Source organism: Salmo trutta, chromosome 36 (genome assembly GCF_901001165.1).
Source record: "Salmo trutta chromosome 36, fSalTru1.1, whole genome shotgun sequence".
Classification (NCBI taxonomy): domain Eukaryota; kingdom Metazoa; phylum Chordata; class Actinopteri; order Salmoniformes; family Salmonidae; genus Salmo; species Salmo trutta.
The window spans coordinates 32,262,455-32,280,931 of record NC_042992.1 but is presented as its reverse complement, the minus strand read 5'-3'; the positions used below and the strand labels follow the sequence as shown (position 1 = coordinate 32,280,931).

Here is an 18,477-nt window from a genome sequence, read left to right as displayed (position 1 = left end):
AGTGTATATTTGTATAGCAATTGTATTCGACATATACATACATTTATTTTAAGCAGATTTCAAAATTATATTTCCTAATCGTTTTTACTCAGGTATCCCGGGGACATTAGGAAATAGCACACTACGTTTGTGTCTATTTTTTTTTTTAGGCTATGGTGGAGGGAGCAGTGACTGTAGCTGTGTTCGATGTAAACATAGCTGGTAACGGGACGGCGAATGTCATGTCATATTTACAAGATGAGGTGACGTTCGATAATGTTTCTGGCATACCAGATATATTTATGATAACTTGAATGTTCCGACTTCTGTTGCTCTCTGTGTTCTGCTCTGTGTGTTCTTTACATCGACAACACCAGTATAATTTAACGTTAGTTAGCCAGCTAGCTTGATCTTCCTACATCTTGGCCGTCTGATCTGTCTAGCAATACAATCTAGCTACCGTTATCCATCTCTAATCAGCTATATTTCAGATGATTTAGATTAACTGTAGTGTTTGTTGTCGTTTTGCCTTATAGTTGTGTTTGCATCAGAGATGCACTGCATCAGATGCAAGGCTAGCTAGCCAGAGTCACTGATTGCTTGTTAGCAAGTTAAAAGCTCTGGTTGATTGCGTCGTTCCTGCACCAGAACTAGCATGCTACCTGCTAAGGTGACTCATACCTCAGAAGTCCCCTCTGGCCCCAAGTCAGAGTGGGCCAGAGCCCGATACTTTTTTGGGCCAGGCCTCAGAGGTGGGAACATAGAAAGCACCTGTCTAAAACCTGCAATGGAAAAGGCCTATTTAAGTCTTTACTCCCATGAATGGAGTCAGTTAGCTAACTCATTGAATTGTTATATCTTCCTTTACATAGTTCACCAAAGCCATGCTGACTTACTGTCATTATGCAACAGATGCAGCCTGACACAGATGCCATGGCCCCTCTCAACCTGGGTGACTTGGACTTGACCACAAACGAATTCATCTTGGATGAAGTGGATAGTAAGACCTTCAGCATTATTGTCTTTTGAATGAAGTATTGGTCCTATCATAAGGTGAAATTGGTTCATAACCAAATAATAATTCAGTGTTTTGGAAAATGTAAGAACCAACTTTTAAGGATATTAAACTAGCTACCCCCCCCCAGTTTACATACAAGCTAATCTGGAAGATGACTTGGTGAAGGAGGCACTGAAAACAGTAAGACCATTGTACTGCACTATGCATGTCCCTAAACATCAACACATTTACAGTTTCTATTTTATTTCCTGTTAGTTTGCATTTTATATGTTGTATATAAGGCTGCATTCCTGCAACTGATGGCTTCCTTTCATCTGAATCTCTGTTTCTTTCAGGGAGTTGACCTCAGGCATTACTCTAAACAGGTGGAGGGTGAACTCCAACGAATTGAACAAGCTTCCATCAAAGACTGTATCCATTCATGTATGAATGTTTTGAAAGAATTAGTGCATTATTTATGGTAATTCCTGATAGATTCAGTAGTTCAACCTGATAGGTAATCCTTGACCAAGCTTGTGTCAGATATCAAGGAGAGCCAGAACATTGCCTCTCTGCACAACCAGATCACAGCCTGTGACTCCATACTGGAGGTGAGTGGATGATGCCCTCAATCAAAAGTATCAAGTGTCTTCATACATCCATTCTAAATGGATCCTCATTTTTGCATGTGCAGGGTCCGAAAGAATGCGTTTACAATTTTCTGTGTAAAAATATATAATGAAGCCAATGATAAATAGCTTTCATCCCCTCTCTCTCTCGCCACAACCCCCCTCTCTATCCTCCCCTCTCTCTTTCTTCAGCGAATGGAGGGCATGCTGAGCGGCTTCCAGAGTGACCTCTCGTCCATCAGCAGTGAGATCCAGACTCTGCAGCAGCAGTCGGTCAGCATGAACGTGCGGCTGAAGAACAGGCAGGCCGTACGCAGCCACCTCAGCCAACTGGTGGATGAGCTGGTGGTGCCCGGAGCTATGATCCAGTAAGGGCGTGTGTGTGTGTTGTATACAGATTTGTAACAATACATGTACCTGTATATATTTGATAGATATGGATGGAAAGAGGTTAGGGAGCACATGTCATATTGATGTCTGTAATGAGAAATCTACTTGACAGAGTCTCTATGATGTTGTAAGTGGTCCTATGGTCAAGCATGTATTCTAATAATTGCTCCCGACATTTTGTCCGCCTGCAGGGTAATCGTGGATAGCCCGGTTACGGAGCAGGAGTTCCTTGATCAGCTCCATGAGCTCAACAACAAGATCAATTTTGCCAAAGAGCTCAGCTTCAGGGAGACTTTGGCCTGCTCTGATGTCCAGGACATCGTGGACCGCCTCAAAATCAAGGTGAAGATACACAGAGGGAGAGAGAGAGAATGGGATAGGTGAAGGAGATATAAGTGAGGAATAATGGTGTGGAAGGTAATGGAGCAAAGATATTGTGTATAAAACTGGCTTTTATTTTGATCCACAGGCTGTCACAAAGATCAGAGAATTTATCCTGCAGAAGATTTATTCCTTCAGAAAGCCCATGACCAACTATCAAATCCCCCAGAACACTCTCCTTAAGTACAGGTGGTGATATAGGCATATATTGGGCTGATTCATTGCTTCAAAACCTTCCACATGTTTGGATACCGTAAAACAGACTAAAAAGCACCAAAAATGTAACTTTCTTCATCGTACTTTAGGTTTTTCTATGAGTTCCTCTTGGCAAATGAAAGGACAGTAGCTAAGGAGATCAGGGATGAGTACGTGGACACCATGAGTAAGATCTATTACAGCTACTTCAAGTCCTACAGTGGCAGGCTGCTCAAAGTACAGGTGAGTGAATGACAAGGTGCTAAATCAAATGTTATTGATCGCGTCCACGTATTTTGCAAGTGTTATCGCAGGTGCAGCGAAATGCTTGTTTCTAACTCCAACAGTGCAGCAATACCTGACAATACACACAAATCCCCCAAAATAATAGTGTCAGAGTGTGAAGGAGGCTACATTTTGAAGTAAAAAAAAAAAAAAACTTATCTTGGTTTATAGGCTCAATATAACTTCATTCAGGTTGTTACTTTAAATTGTTCTGGAAAAGAATGCTGTTTCAAAGTGTCACTATAACGTACAGTAGGGGCTATGTTGTGTTTGATGGTACAACAATTTCAACAGTGTTTGATTATACTGTTCTCGTAATAGCTTTCTCTGTCTCTTTCTGTTGACAAGTATGAGGAGGTGGCAGACAAAGATGACCTGATGGGAGTGGAAGACACGGCCAAGAAAGGTTTCTTCTCCAAGCCCTCCCTGAAGAGCAGGAACACCATCTTCACCCTGGGCCAGCGGGGGGCCGTGCTGAGCCCTGCCGAGCTGGAGGGGCCCATCCTCATCCCCCACACTGCCCAGAGAGGGGACTGCAGGGTGAGGCCACTGGCAGTGCTGTACAACCCAAATCAGACCACCCAAGCTATACCATATACTACCGCACAAGTGTAACAGACATTTTGAATGAAATTACCCTACCTTATTATAAGACGTTATGTACTACTTTGAAATCTATTTGAACATGCAGAGTGTACGGTTGTGAGGCAAAGACACCAAGCCAACCGTAAACGTGTAGATATCGTTAAGCTGTACTGCTCCAATACACCTGTACATCTCTCACTACCTTCTTGTCACCACACTCATCTCAGAGGAATGTACAGAGGCAGTTATAATATTAACATTCATGTGGATTATCAAGTCACCCAACCAACCTTCTTCCTCCTCTCAGTATCCCTATGAGACACTGTTCCGCAGTCAGCACTACGCCCTCTTGGACAACGGCTGTCGAGAGTTCCTCTTCCTGTCTGACTTCTTCATGGTGGCTGGAAACTCTGTGCTGGATCTCTTCAACAGCGTCATGGGAAAGACACTCAGCTTGTTCCTGGTACAATAGTACTTCTCATACATTGCTGTAAAAAAAAACATGGTAAAGGCATAACCCAGCAGGTAACAGTGAAGTCCTTCTTTTTGGAAAATGATGATGGTCTCTAATTATGATATGACTCTTTCTCTATCATGCCTATACCCACCTCTCTCTCCCTCCTTTCCTCCCATCCTCTCTCCCTCCTTTCCTCCCATCCTCCCTCCCTCCTTTCCTCCCATCCTCCCTCCCTCCTTTCCTCCCATCCTCCCTCCCTCCTTTCGTCCCATCCTCCCTCCCTCTTTTCCCCTGCAGAAGAGCATGTCCACCTATGTATCGGATTGCTACGACAGCATCGCTGTGTTTCTGTGTATCCACATCATCCTGCGTTTCAGAGCCATCACAACCAAGAGGGCCATCCCAGCCCTGGACAAGTCAGTAACAATCTCTGTGCAAATACTCCATGACACTCCATACATTTTTAACTGTGAGCATAATGCTATATATGACATATCCTATTTCCGGCAGTATGCTATACACTCACTCACTTTCCGGCAGTATGCTATACACTCAAGTTTATTAGGTACACCACCCCATTCACGAAAATGGATCGCGCCTACAGACAGTGACTCACGTGGCCGTGGCTTGCTATATAATGCAGGCAGACAGGCATTGAGGCATTCAGTTACTGTTTGATTGAGTGTTAGAATGGGCAAAACGAGTGACCTAAGCGACTTTGAGAGGGGTATAATTGTCGGTGCCAGGCGCACCAGATCCAGTATCTCAGAAATGGCCGCCCTCCTGGGCTTCTCACGCACAACCGTGTCTATCTAGGGTTTACCAGAGAATGGTGCGACAAACAAAAAACATCCAGTCAGCGGCAGCCCTGTAGGTGAAAACATGTCGTTGATGAGAGGTCGAAGGAGAATGTCAAGAATCGTGCAAGCTAACAGGCGGGCAAAACAGACAAATAACGGCACAGTACAACGTTGGTGTGCAGAACGGTATCTCAGAATGCACAACTCGTCGGTCCTTGTCACGGATTGGCTATTGCAGCAGACGACAACACCGGGTTCCACTCCTATCAGCTACAAAACAACAAGAAGAAGTGGCATGCAGTGGGCATGCAGTCAACAACACTAGACAATTTGAGGAGTAGAAAAACATTGCCTGGTCCAACGAATCCCAGTTCCTAGTGGCGTCATGCTGATGGCAGAGTCACGATTTAGCTAAGCAGCGTGGGTCTATGGACCCATCCTGCCTGATACAGGCTGGTGGCGATGGTTTACTGGTGTGGGGAATGTTTTCCTGGCACACATTAAGTCCCTTGTTGCCAATTGAGCAACGAATGTTTCCAACACCTTGTAGAATCCAGGCTGTTCTGGAGGCAAATGGGGGTCAACCCAGTACTAGATGGGTGTACCTAATAAACTGTCTGTTGAGTGTATATTCTATATGTAAGGGGAAAGTCAGAAACAGTTGATTGTTAAAAGCTATGATACAGTAGTCTTTTTACTGTATGTTCTGTAAAATAGAATGTTTGGAGCCTGACATAAGACATACTAATGTATTTTGTTTAATGAAAATCACAATATTAATGTCAATGGATTTGGTACAGATTTGTTAAAAGAACACACATCTTAACTCAGAATCGACCCTTGATGCACATTTTCATAGGTCTATTATGTATTTGTTTCTGCATGGGGTGCCAGGTACTGGAAGGCAGTGCTGGAGCTGCTGTGGCCCAGGTTTGAGCTCATCCTGCAGATGAACATTCAGAGCATCCGCAACACGGACCCCCAGAAACTGGGCGTGTTGGACACCAGACCACACTATGTATGAACACACACACGTTTTTGACGTATTTCATGTATCAGTGTCTAATAACACCAGACAGTTGTTGACACCAGTTGTGTTCATGTTTCAGATCACACGTAGATACGCAGAGTTCTCTTCTGCCATCGTTAGCATTAACCAGACATTCACCAGCGAGCGAACCCACACCCTCCTTGGCCAACTGCAGGTAGACAACTAAACAACAATAAAAACATTAAAATAGTATAATTAGTGGGGATCCTACAATTAGCATGAACATTTGAAATAGTGGTTTGTGTGATTGATTTAGCTACCACTGGTGTTTTCAGGTTGAAGTGGAGAACTTTGTCCTGAAGATGGCTGCTGAGTTCCCTTCACGCAGGGACCAGCTCATCTTCCTAATCAACAACTACGACATGATGCTCAATGTACTCAAGGTTGAGAATAACAAGTATAAAACCATAAACATGAACGATTAACTTATTACCCACCTGAAATTACTCATTTATTCAGCTATTTAAATTTAAGTCATTTAGTAGACGCTCTTATCTAAAGCGACTTACAGGAGCAATTATGGTTAAGTGCCTCGCTCAAGGAGATGTCAAGAGATGTTTCACCTAGTCGACTCTGGGATTCGAACCAATTACCTTTTGGTTACTAGCCCAATGCTCTTAATCGCTAGGCTAAGTCTTCTGAATATACAGAATTAGAAGATGTCATTCTGTTTTCCTCTCTATGTCATAGGAGAGGGCAGCCGATGACAGTAAAGAGGTTGAGGGCTTCCAGCAGCTCCTCCAGGCCAGGAGCCAGGTAAAAATGCACAGGGATTCTGGGAAATGTAGTTTTGTCATGTGTGCCAGATTCACAGATAATCAGAGTTTACTCAAATGAAACATTCCCCTCTTTCTTTTTCCTTTCATCAGGAGTTTATTGAGGAGATTCTGTCCTCTCCCTTTGGTGGCATGATAGCGTTTGTGAAGGCGAGCGAGGCGTTGATAGAGAAAGGCCAGCTGGATAGACTAAAGAATGATGAAGGTGAGTAGGGGAAAATATACAGACCTTTTGATCATTTAATTGTTTTCAGAATGTGCCCTTGTCTTTTTCACTGTAACCTTCTTTCTCCTACTTTCTTCCTGTCCTGACTTGTTCTTTATTTACAGCTACTGTTTGGACCATTTGTTTCTACTCTCCTGTGACATCTCTCGTTGATTGACTTTTCACCCTAACGATTGTCTTTGCATTTCTCCCACACATTTTCACACCCTTCTTCCCCTCTCTTCTCACATCCGCTCTCACCATACCTCCCACCCCTAAACTCATATTGTTCTCTTCTTCGCCCCCCCAACCCCCCCTCCCCTTTCTCAAACCCTCTTTTTCTTTCTTCTCTCTCTCTCAGCCCGGATCACCCAGCTAATCAGGGGGTTTTCCAGCACATGGAAACAGTCTGTGGAAGCTCTGAGTCAGGATGTCATGAGATCCTTCACCAACTTCAAGAACGGCACTGGTATCATTCAGGTACTGCCTTCCTCTATGCTTTTCTAACAGATGCATTTAATCTAAACAATGAATATTAATGTACAGTATGTAGTTAGAGTATACAGAAGTTTTGCCTCAAGGGGTGCTCTTGAGCCAAAAGGGGTCCCCTAAATTGACATATTTTTCATTTTAAGATGTATCAACTATGAGACATGGGCTGTTATAAGTTTATTATTCCTTCTGAAGCTTTTCATTCAACTTTAGATTTTCTACTCCTATCCTCCAGGGGGCGCTCACCCAGCTCATCCAGTACTACCATGGCTTCCACAAGGTGCTGTCCCAGCCCACCTTCCGCAGCCTGGCCGTGCGCTCGGAGCTCATCAACCTGCACCACCTCATGGTCGAGGTCAAGAAACACAAGCCCAACTTCTAACTGGACACTTCCAAGGGTAGAGACTGAGGAATGATGGGGCTGTGATGGATTAAATGAAAATGCTCAAAATCAGACATGGCCTGATTGGAACCGAGTAGAAGAGTATATCCCTATGCTTGTGACATCGCTCCACTGATTAAGGACAGTGTATTGCACGTGGGATCCTGTCGTTTGGGATTTCACATTGTACCAATGTCAATAGGTAAGGCCTTGTGTGAAAGTGCTCCCTTTTTTTCCCATGGGTGCTGGGTTCTTTGCTTTCGGGGAGGGGATAGGGGGATGAAGAGCCAGAAATGGGATATGGGAAGGTTCAGTGGTTATATGGATTGACAGGAGAGATCACAGAAATCAAAGGCTGTAAGAAGAAATAGAGTAGATGGTCTATTCCAGACAGGGCTGCACAACTCAGGCCCTCAAGTTGGTGCTGGTTTTCATTTCTCCCTAGCCCATAACTGATCAATTACTTTCCCCGGTAGAATCCAGTCTTTGGATTCACAGTCACACCCATAGTCTTATGATTGTGAGAGGGGGGGAGCAAGAGGTAGAGGTATCATTGAAGTTCAGTGTGAAAAGGAAAAGAGTGGTATCTCCCAGGCCCTTGTTCTGTGTTCTCATACATGTACACTGAACAAAAATATAAACGCTACATGTAAAGTGTTGGTCCCAAGTTTCATGAGCTGAAATAAAAAAATCCATGAATTTACCATACGCACAAAAAGCTTTTCTCTCAAATGTTGTGCATAAATTTGTTTGCATCCCTGTTAGTGAGCATTTCTCCTTTGCCAAGAAGCTGAATAAACAGCATCATCCTTACACAGGTGTGTGCACCTTGTGATGGGGACAATAAAAGGCCATTCTAAAATGTGCAGTTGTCACACAACACAATGCCACAGATGTCTCAAGTTTTGCGGGAGCATGCAATGGGCATACTGACTGCAGGAATGTCCACCAGAGCTGTTGCCAGAGAATTTAATGTTAATTTCTCTACCATAAGGCGCCTCCAACGTTGTTTTAGAGAATTTGGCAGAACGTCCAACTAGCCTCAACTGCAGACCGCATGTATGGCGTCGTGTGGGTGAACAGTTTGCTGATGTCAGCTTTATGAACAGAGTGCCCCATGGTGGCTGTGGGGTTATAGTATGGGCAGGCATTAGCTATGGACAACGAACACAATTGCATTTTATTGATGGCAATTTGAATGCAGAGATACCGTGATGAGATCCTGAGGTCCATTGCCACCTCATGTTTCAGCATAATAATGCACAGCCCCATGTCGCAAGGTCCTGTAAACAATTCTTGGAAATTGAAAATTTCCCAGTTCTTCCATGGTCTGCATACTCACCAGATATGTCACCCATTGAGCATGTTTTGGATGCTCTGGATTGATGTGTATGACAGCTTGTTCCAGTTCCCGCCAATATCCAGCAACTTCACACAGCCATTGAAGAGGGGTGGGACAACATTCCACAGGCCACAATCAACAGCCTGATCAACTCTATGTGAAGGAGATGAGCGCTGCATGAGGCAAATGGTGGTCACACCAGATACTGACTGGTTTTCTGATCCATGCCCCTACCTTTTTTTAAAGGTATCTTTGACCAACAGATGCATGTATGTATTCCCAGTCATGTGAAATCCATAGATTAGAGCCTAATGAATTTATTTAAATTGACTGATTTCCTTATGAACTGTGACTCAGTAAAAATCTTTGAAATTGTTGCATTTATTTTTTTGTTCAGTATATATATATATATATATATATATACTGCTCAAAAAAATAAAGGGAACACTAAAATAACACATCCTAGATCTGAATGAAATAATCTTATTAAATACTTTTTTCTTTACATAGTTTAATGTGCTGACAACAAAATCAACAAAAAGGATTACTTTATCCTATCACAAGTATTCCTTAAAGAGGTGGGGTTTCAGGTGTCTCCGGAAGGTGGTGATTGACTCCGCTGTCCTGGCGTCGTGAGGGAGCTTGTTCCACCATAGGGGTGCCAGAGCAGCGAACAGTTTTGACTGGGCTGAGCGGGAACTGTGCTTTCGCAGAGGTAGGGGGGCCAGCAGGCCAGAGGTGGATGAACGCAGTGCCCTCGTTTGGGTGTAGGGACAATGGAGTTGTCAACCATGATGGCGAGGTCATGGAACGGGCAGTCCTTCCCTGGGAGGAAGAGCTGCTCCGTCTTGCCGAGGTTCAGCTTGAGGTGGTGATCCGTCATCCACACTGATATGTCTGCCAGACATGCAGAGATGCGATTCGCCACCTGGTTATCGTAACATGTTATAATCTAAGTTTAATATAATCACAAGGCTGTAAATCATTGTGGCTTATTTAACATACATTGTTGTTACACTTTATTACAGCAATCACATTTTCATTCAATTTTATAATATATTACGAGTAGTATGTAATAATCAAAATCTCTGAACTTCCAAACTAAACATGAGCTCAGGTTTTCAAATCAATAACAGACTTGCCAACATGCCCGCATTTGCGTACCAACTACGCAATGTTCTGTCCATGTACGCGGGTACGAGATCAGAGATAAAAGTACACAGAAATGAATAGGGCCTGGTTTATTTTTTACATTTTAATTTAAAAAAAATACATCCACTGAGTAAATCTAACATCCCGATTCTCGAGCTGCAACACAGACATGCACGGAGTTTATGTCAACGGACATGGAGATGAATACATCATTATTCGAGGTAGATACCCCGTGTCCGCCCCTCCTATTTGTTGTGATGCTGAGTTTACCGACTGTCAGCTGTACGCAAACACATGGACAAATCCCTTTTCGACTCCGTGTGTTGTGAAATCACTCATTGTTTCAAGCTAATGTTAGCGAACATAAGATAGACATTCAGTGGGCTCTAAAGTGCCAGCAGTTCACTTGCATTTGCTAGTGAAAGAAATTAAATGCAAATACGAAAAATAACTGGTGCGAGTGTGATACACATGTAATTCTGCGTCCCATTAGTTGTATTTTCCACGTAACATTACGAGGATCACGCAACCTGATAGACTCTAACTGTAATTATGATCCCCTAAAATTGTAAAGGACTTAGATAAGATTCTTTATAATTTTATTTGGAGGAAAAAGCCTCACTATCTACAAAAAGATATTCTCACTAATACCCAAGAACAATGAGGTCTTAGATTTAAATACTCTAAATAATACTTTTTTAAAAATTGGGATTCTGAAGTATGTTAAGAACCAGAACAGTATTTGGAATGTCTTCCCTAAGAATTTATTTGACTCTGTTGGTGGTTTAGAATTTTTGCTTCGATGTAATTTTGATAAAATCCCAGTAAAGTTGGCCAAATTCCATAAGCAGGCAATTTTAGCTTGGATAAACACAATTTTTCCCCTCAGATACTTTATTTGGAACAACAAAGATATACAATTAAAAAGTATATTTTTTCATAACTGGTTTGAGAATAAAATTATTTTGGTTGGTCAGTTACTGAATATCTACTCTCATATGGGGAATTTCTTGATATGTTTAAAATTCCAATAACCCCAAAAGAATATGCAATTGTTTTTGATGCGATTCCAAGGGGGGTTGTATCTCTGGTAAATTCCTCTGTGGTTGATATAACAGATTTACATGAAAATATATTAATTGGCAATATTAACATCAAAGATAAATATAGTAAAACAGATTAGGAATATTGTTTGTGATACTACAATTCCCTCCAAGAATAAAGGCCCTTTGTGTGTTCTTCTAATTAGATCTTGTTAGTGACTTTTACCATATGTGTAAATGGAATGCTCTCAAGAAAGAAAGTATTCCAACCTTTTAAAGACTTGATTTGGTACAATTCTATAATTGCGATCAGACACACAAACTGTGCGCGCACGAGCTTGCAGGGGGGAAAAAACCTTGAATCTCCAATTTGCCGTTCGTGTCTGGTACTCTAAAAAGATGGACAGGGTTGGCAGGTCTGCAATTAATGATGTAAAATGAACAAACAAAACTAAGTCTATGCAACTTCCAGAAATGAAAACTAGTCTTTAAATAAAGAGACTGACAATTTTGACAGGACAGTCTAATTTGTTACAGAATTGGAATGACCCAAACTCTGTATAATACATGGACAGTAAGCTATAGACCTACACTACTGACAGTAGCAGAGAAAGTGGCATCACACTGAACAATGGGATTTCATTTTCTTGACACAGATTAAGTCTAGTCCTGGCCTAGAAAGCAGTTTCAATGGATATTCTCTATTGAGCTAGCTATTTAGTCCATTAGGAATAGGGTTAATCTGGTCCTGGAAACTGGCTCAATCTTTATTTTTAAAATAATTTTATTAAATTCCCTGGAACACATTGGCCAGAGTACAACCAAAATCCTATTTGCATTTTTTAAATTTAACTGTTTTCACAGGGGAATGCACCCTAGCACTCTGATTTGTGATTTGGCTTAGGGTGTAAAAAATATTGCAGACGGTTTGGGAAACCAGCCAAATAGGTTTAAACCTTGCTTACATGGGAGATCGTTGTTAGAAGAGATGTTGAATCAGGGGACTGAACAGCAGGACAAATAACATAAGCAGAGAGGAGGACCTGTTAAATGTTGATTTACCTGGAGAGAGAAGATTCAAACAACTTGTTCAGACCTGTCCATCACTCTGCAGTATCATCAATTTGGTATACTTTCCTTGCACAATAAGCATCTTGAATGAACTGCATTTTAAATGCTGCGTCTTACCTATAGGTGCTTGTTTGACCAGGATCTGATGGAATGTTTGAGTTTCACCAACCTGATACGCTAAAGGGGAAAAAATGTAGTAGTTAGAAATCCCAAACATTACTTATATTATTAACCAAGTTCTTCATAAGTATACCCAGAGAAGACGATCTGTTGCCACCATGGCTCAGGTATTTTACCTTCCACTGTAAGTTGAACCCTGCTAATTGACAGCCCATGGGAATCCAACACGTTATAGGTCCCACCGTCATCTATCCTTAACCCTTTGAGGCGGACCACCAACCCTTTAGCCTCAAGACGACCCCTGTTGACCTCTTCACCCCTCATCCACAGGACCGTCAACTCTGTGCTGTTCCTCCCCTGGAAGACCACTTTCATGGCCTGGGGAGTGTGGAGATTCAGGTCCAGGGTTTCACCCACCCTCAAGGACTCCTTGGACGTGTAGTCTGAAGAGAATTACAGAAGAAATTAGGTAAGAGATCGTGAGGAAAGTGGAATGCTGGACCAATCTGAAACTGTGACTTCTGCACATTTCAGGTGGTCTAAATGAGGTGCAGTGCCATAAAGTTAACTTCTGATCACTTTCACCTGGCCTTATAGCCCCACCGTGTAGTAAAGATAGTTCAACCCTTACCATCGACTGAGAGCTGGACACTCTGGATGAACACCCGCCTCTTATTACGTGCCCTGTCAACCACCATGAAGCTCTCGTAAAGCCCCACATCCCCCAACTGCACGTCACGCAAGATCAGAGAGCAGTCTCCCTCCCACAGCTTTTCCTCAGGTACCTCCACCCGCCCCTCAAACTCGGTTGCCTGCCACCGTTGCGCCCCCATCTGTTCAAACACGGTCTCATCAGGTGTCTGCCACTGGACATGGCAAACTGGGATTTTGTCTAGCTGGGACTTCCACTTGCAGGGAAGGATGGCTTGGCTTCCCACATGGCAAGAGATGGGGACAGGAATGGAAGACAGGGGGGAGGAGGCTGTAGGAGAGAGTTGGAACCAATGATTGGCAAATAAAACTACAAATCCATGATTTTCCAATGTTCATGTTCTAATTAAGCAATTAGAACATGAACACGGGGTGTGGTATATGGCCAATATACTATGGCTAAGGGCTGTTCTTAGCCACGACGCAACGTGGAGTGTCTGGATACAGCCCTTCGCCATGGTATATTGGCAATGTACCACCAACCCCGAGGTGCCTTATTGCTATTATAAACTGGTTACCAATGTAATTATAGCAGTAAAATGACATCTTGTCATACCCATGGTATATGGTCTGATGTACCACGGCTTTCAGCCAATCAGTATTCAGGGCTTGAACCATCCAGTTTATAATTGTGGATAGAGTTAATTTATACTCACCAACATAGCCGACAATCCACAGCCAATGAAGATGTATGAAATGTCTAAAAAAAGAAAAGGAAGAAGCAGGATGAGGAAAGCGCATATATATATATATATATATATATGCTATTGATGCAAAGCATTATGGCCCTCGCCACATATTCGTCGCCAGACCCACTGGCTCCAGGTCACCTATAAGTCTATGCTAGGTAAAGCTCCGCCTTATCTCAGCTCACTGGTCACCATAACACCCACCCGTAGCACGCGCTCCAGCAGGTATATCTCACTGGTCACCCCCAAAGCCAACACCTCTTTTGGCCGCCTTTCCTTCCAGTTGTCTACTGCCATTGACTGGAACGAATTGCAAAAATCGCTGAAGCTGGAGACTTATATTTCCCTCACTAACTTTAAACATCAGCTATCAGCTAACCGATCGCTGCAGCTGTACATAGTCCATCTGTAAATAGCCTACCTATCCTACCTACCTCATCCCCATATTGTTTTTATTTACTTTTCTGCTCTTTTGCACACCAATATTTCAACTTGCACATCATCATCTGATCATCATCATCTGTTCATCTATCACTCCAGTGTTAATTTGCTAAATTGTAATTACTCTGCTGCTATGGCCTATTTATTGCCTTACCTCCTTACTCCATTTGCACACACTGTATATAGACTTTTTTCTATTGTGTTATTGACTGTACGCTTGTTTATTCCATGTGTAACTCTGTTGTTTGTGTCACACTGCTTTGCTTTATCTTGGCCGGGTCGCAGTTGTAAATGAGAACTTGTTCTCAACTAGCCTACCTGGTTAAATAAAGGTGTGATAAAAAATCATCATCTGCTCATCTATCACTCCAGTGTTAATTTTCTAAATTGTAATTAATTTGCTACTATGGCCTATTTAAATAAAGGTGTGATAAAAAATCTAATGTATAAACTGTTGTCAAACAAGTCACAATTAGAGAAAAATACAATTTGTTTTACTTTCATATACTGTAAAATGAGCTCAAATAATTTAAACGTTTGAAACAACATCACTAGCATATCTGATACTAATTGATATTATAGCTTTAAAATATAAAGATTTTGTCAACGGCATGAAATCAGTTTCGTTTCTCCAAACCAGTTAGGGCTCAATTGAGTTTCTTTAATTAAAGCGGCTGCCCTTCTCTGAAAACGAAACTTAAGAATATTGCGGTCCTAATGCACGCCATGCATCTAATTTAGTAAACAAACTTGTCCATACATGATGTAATCCACCAAGAAATTCGTACATTATCATCTTGTTTAAATTAGTTGCCCGATGTGAGCGCATAGCCTAGTGATGCACAGTGAATACAATAGGAAACAAGCATTTTGTCTGGGCAGATAGAGTCAAATACAAATTATTTTTTTTCTAAGAATTGTTTAGATAATTTGCTAATTAAAATAAATACATATGTGTCGCTTACCGTTCCCTGACTATGCCATACATTTTCACTGTAACAGACTGCGAGTAGGTTGACTCCTCGAACTTGTAACAAACTGCGAGCAGGCTGAGTCCTAGAAACTTGTGATTGAGCAGTGGCAGCAAGCAAAGCTGTACAAGCCTCGGGAGCGTCAGCTGAGTTACCTGAAACGAAACCTGGGGAATTGTTTTTACGAGAAACGAAAGCTGGGGGGAAAAATAGGCCTGGCTACTAATTAGAGACTAATTTCATTTTAAGAACGGGGAACATTCTGAACGGCACACATACACAATCCATGTCTCAAGGCTTAGAAATCCTTCTTTAACCCGTCTCTTCCCCTTCATATACACTGTTAATGTTGCGACAGTTCGTTTCTGGTAACAGAACAAAATAGTCAGCACATAGTAACTTCTGATTTAGCTGTACTTTAATTAATGCAAACACGTGTGTGGTATATGTGTGGTTCGTATATATACGGTCTCGCTGTTTTACCTCGCAGGGCAAAACAGAGAAGAGGGCGTCACATTCTATTGTTCTCTCTTTTATACTGAGAGATATTTCCAGCTCAATGCTGGCCTGTCCGAGGGAGGAGGAGCGTGGTTTAAACTTGCTCCTCCTGTCGTCGGCGTGTAGGCTGATCCCAGCGTCGTGACGCACTTCCTGTTGCCGGTTGTAGTTCTTCTTGTCTTCAACCGTAGATTTACTCGTAGTTTATGTACTTAGCATAGCTTCCCCAGTATATTATAAAGGTTATGCATACAAATAGCCAGTTCAACCCTAACAACACTGATTGAAGTGGATTTAACAGGTGACCGCAATAAGGGATCATAGCTTTCGCCTGGATTCATCTGGTCGGTCAATGTCATGGAAAGAGCAGGTGTTCATAATGTTTTGTGCACTCAGTGTAGATGTAGTGAACAAATCTTGATCATCCCCATTATTGTTATGGTTGAATGGTAGCAGCAAAAACAGGAGTGAATGTAAACGCTTAAGACTTATAAATATTTTACTTAAAGGGACATTACAAAATAAAAGTTTATATTTTGCAAATCTGCAGTTGTTACATAAATGTTTTTGACTTCAAGTAATTATATATACCCATTGATTCTTGAACAATATAACGTATAAATACTTCATGAGCTGAGTTGAACTGTTTTACCCGATCAAAACCCCAATTATAACCCCAATTTATAATCTTGTTTTTATATTCTCAAAACATTGTAGTCAATATCCTCGCTTATAAACCCAGGGTTGTTAAAACATGATTAAAGCTATCATTTTGATCTCATGGATGGTCAGTCATTTCATCAATAGTGCTGTCTATGAATTTAAGAGTGGTTCTATTTCTTCAGCCCCATTGGTCAGCTATTTACCCAAACAATGGCGGGATAAACCATTTGTTATTGTTTGAACTGCAGATTGCCTCTATGAATTGTTTCCTCTTTCAGGTAAAACAACATATTTGTGTAGCACTTTTGTGAACAGGAATTCAAGTATGAAAGTAAAAGTACTTCTCTTAGTCATAATCGTTAGGACTAAACCTTGTCTAACTTTAAATCTATGCCTGAGAGGTTTGGATGGCATGAAGTCAATATTTAATCACTAACACTGACATATATATATATTTCATAAGGAAGTGAGTCTACACTATGCCAGTATGAAGCACACTGGTAAGGCCCGCTCCATTGCTCAGGGAGTGCCAGGATTGGCCCAGGGAGATGTTGTCTAATACAACAGTGGCCAAATGTATTCATTCAGGCGCATGGTGCATCTGCTGACATTGTTCTCTGAATATCTGTTCTTGATGGAAATAAGATTGTGTTTTGATTTGTGCATGTATGAGTGTTTCTGTAAATGTTGAAAAAGCTAATGTAATAATTGTTTTTTTTATCCAAAAATCTCAATATAATTGTTTTAAGCCAACAGGATATAGAATTAGTTGGATAAAAGAATAGTATCTTGCGTATCTTGAAAGACTCAAATACATTTATTATAGGATTAAAGAGCAACCTTTGTAAAATGTACTCGTACTGTAATACAAAGAGGTAAAATACGAACTGTTTTGTAAAGGAGTCAATCAGTCAAATCAGTGTGTTATTCTCTCCAAACCCTGGAATGCTGGTCTAGCAGAGACCACAGTGGAATAGATGACCTGATGCTGGTCTCCCTGTACCCTCGATCTTTCCCTCCAGTTCTGCCGACCCAGAGATGCATACTGAACCTCAGTGTCTTCCACATGATAAGGGCTCTGAGACACACATGGAAACATACAAATATTTAAATTGACATTTTAGCAATGTTTTCAAAGAGTGATATTAATTTGTACTCACTTCTTCCCCATCACTTTGTGTGATATCAGACCCTATAATATTTTTTTTTAAATATTGTTTTCAATGATAGCAATACTTGTTGGGAGAATGCACACATTATACACAAATCAATTATCATATACCCAGTACCGACCCATCATTAAGGGCAGGTGCACCTGTTTTGAGCCCCACATTTTTAGCAAAAAATATATATCATTGAGTTAATAAAGCTGCATACAAACATGGTCTCTTTTATGTTTTCCTGAGTAAGGCAGCTCCAAAATGCAGGTGTTTCAGCCTAGCTCAGTGCTTTCTGTGGTGGTGGGGCAAGCCAGCAGAAAATATGTCCCTGAACAAAGGGTGTTTCGCCATGATTGGCTCAGTGTTCTCACTCGTGGGGACACTACGCCACCACGAAGTCTAAGGGGAGACCTCAAAAATTATAGCCCTTTGTGTGCTGCAATGGAGTTACATTAGAAGTGCCCATCTAAAGAGGCTCAAGGTCATTGGCAAAAGATAAAATTATGTCAACTCACGTTATACGTACAGTAGCTTTGATTGGACTGATCATGTCAACATCATCCTTTCAAAATCTTAGCGGTCATTATCATCAATCAAGTCGACAATCTACTGGCAAATCCTTTTCAATCCTTGTCAAATGAAGAGAAATAATGAAGAGAAATTATATATAAAACGTATCGCTGCTCGTCGGCCATTGGACATAAAATGTTGGAAATCGCAAATTCAACAATGAGTGATTTGGAAGGAAGTAAGCACAGCACAACAAGGTGAGTCCAAAAATGTCTTGTATGCTGCTGCGTAAATGATGTAATATGCCAGGGAAATATATATATATACTATAGCTAAAAAAGTAACACGAAGTGTATGATGAGTAATAAGCTGTTAGTAGCCCATGTGCCTCATGCTAATAATTTGGTCCCCTTTCTCCTCTTAATTTCACCTACTGTTCTGACTTGGCACATGTAGCCTATAGCGTGTTTTAGAGAAATGTAATCATTGAATATTGTATGAG

The 18,477-nt window shown here is 41.5% G+C and overlaps 2 protein-coding genes and 1 long non-coding RNA gene across 6 annotated transcripts; 1 reads left to right on the top strand and 2 right to left on the bottom strand.

The window, feature by feature from the left end:
* Window positions 1-123: 123 nt before the first annotated feature.
* Window positions 124-8,310, top strand: LOC115175902 (vacuolar protein sorting-associated protein 52 homolog). Of its 3 annotated transcripts, none has more exons than XM_029735530.1 (19): window positions 125-242; window positions 892-979; window positions 1,125-1,177; window positions 1,333-1,408; window positions 1,520-1,587; window positions 1,798-1,973; window positions 2,187-2,337; window positions 2,465-2,565; window positions 2,682-2,814; window positions 3,205-3,396; window positions 3,749-3,904; window positions 4,196-4,314; window positions 5,593-5,716; window positions 5,808-5,903; window positions 6,025-6,132; window positions 6,440-6,505; window positions 6,619-6,730; window positions 7,092-7,210; window positions 7,458-8,310. In XM_029735530.1, the coding sequence occupies exons 1-19, from the start codon at window positions 153-155 to the stop codon at window positions 7,602-7,604; spliced, it is 2,175 nt and encodes a 724-aa protein (XP_029591390.1). In that variant the 5' UTR covers window positions 125-152; the 3' UTR covers window positions 7,605-8,310. The 3 variants fall into 3 exon arrangements, with proteins under 3 accessions (XP_029591392.1, XP_029591390.1, XP_029591391.1); XM_029735531.1 differs by having other exon boundaries at window positions 157-242; window positions 852-979; XM_029735532.1 differs by lacking the exons at window positions 7,092-7,210; window positions 7,458-8,310 and having other exon boundaries at window positions 124-242; window positions 6,025-6,146; window positions 6,619-6,665.
* A 1,624-nt stretch (window positions 8,311-9,934) lies between these two features.
* On the bottom strand, window positions 9,935-15,575 carry LOC115175900 (uncharacterized). Of its 2 annotated transcripts, XM_029735529.1 has the most exons (8): window positions 15,424-15,575; window positions 15,139-15,299; window positions 13,700-13,743; window positions 12,964-13,314; window positions 12,509-12,775; window positions 12,330-12,389; window positions 12,107-12,203; window positions 9,935-11,532 (listed from the first exon to the last, which is right to left on the bottom strand). In XM_029735529.1, exons 1-7 carry the CDS (start codon window positions 15,430-15,432, stop codon window positions 12,121-12,123), a joined length of 975 nt encoding a protein of 324 aa, XP_029591389.1. In that variant the 5' UTR covers window positions 15,433-15,575; the 3' UTR covers window positions 9,935-11,532; window positions 12,107-12,120. The 2 variants fall into 2 exon arrangements, with proteins under 2 accessions (XP_029591389.1, XP_029591387.1); XM_029735527.1 differs by having other exon boundaries at window positions 9,936-12,203.
* A 1,528-nt stretch (window positions 15,576-17,103) lies between these two features.
* Window positions 17,104-17,654, bottom strand: LOC115175899 (uncharacterized). The gene is made up of 2 exons (XR_003872119.1): window positions 17,466-17,654; window positions 17,104-17,383 (listed from the first exon to the last, which is right to left on the bottom strand). It is a non-coding gene; the product is annotated as an uncharacterized LOC115175899 (long non-coding RNA).
* Window positions 17,655-18,477: the final 823 nt, after the last annotated feature.

Excerpts from the sequence above, each read along its gene's own strand:
- LOC115175902 (XM_029735530.1), top strand. The coding sequence starts at position 153 with ATGGTGGAGGGAGCAGTGACTGTAGCTGTGTTCGATGTAAACATAGCT. Across the intron at positions 3,905-4,195 it reads AGACACTCAGCTTGTTCCTG|AAGAGCATGTCCACCTATGT; the intron begins GTACAATAGTAC and ends TTTCCCCTGCAG. Across the intron at positions 7,211-7,457 it reads ACGGCACTGGTATCATTCAG|GGGGCGCTCACCCAGCTCAT; the intron begins GTACTGCCTTCC and ends CCTATCCTCCAG.
- LOC115175900 (XM_029735529.1), bottom strand. Across the intron at positions 13,744-15,138 it reads TATGGCATAGTCAGGGAACG|ACATTTCATACATCTTCATT; the intron begins GTAAGCGACACA and ends TTCTTTTTTTAG. Across the intron at positions 13,315-13,699 it reads GTGGATTGTCGGCTATGTTG|CCTCCTCCCCCCTGTCTTCC; the intron begins GTGAGTATAAAT and ends TCTCTCCTACAG.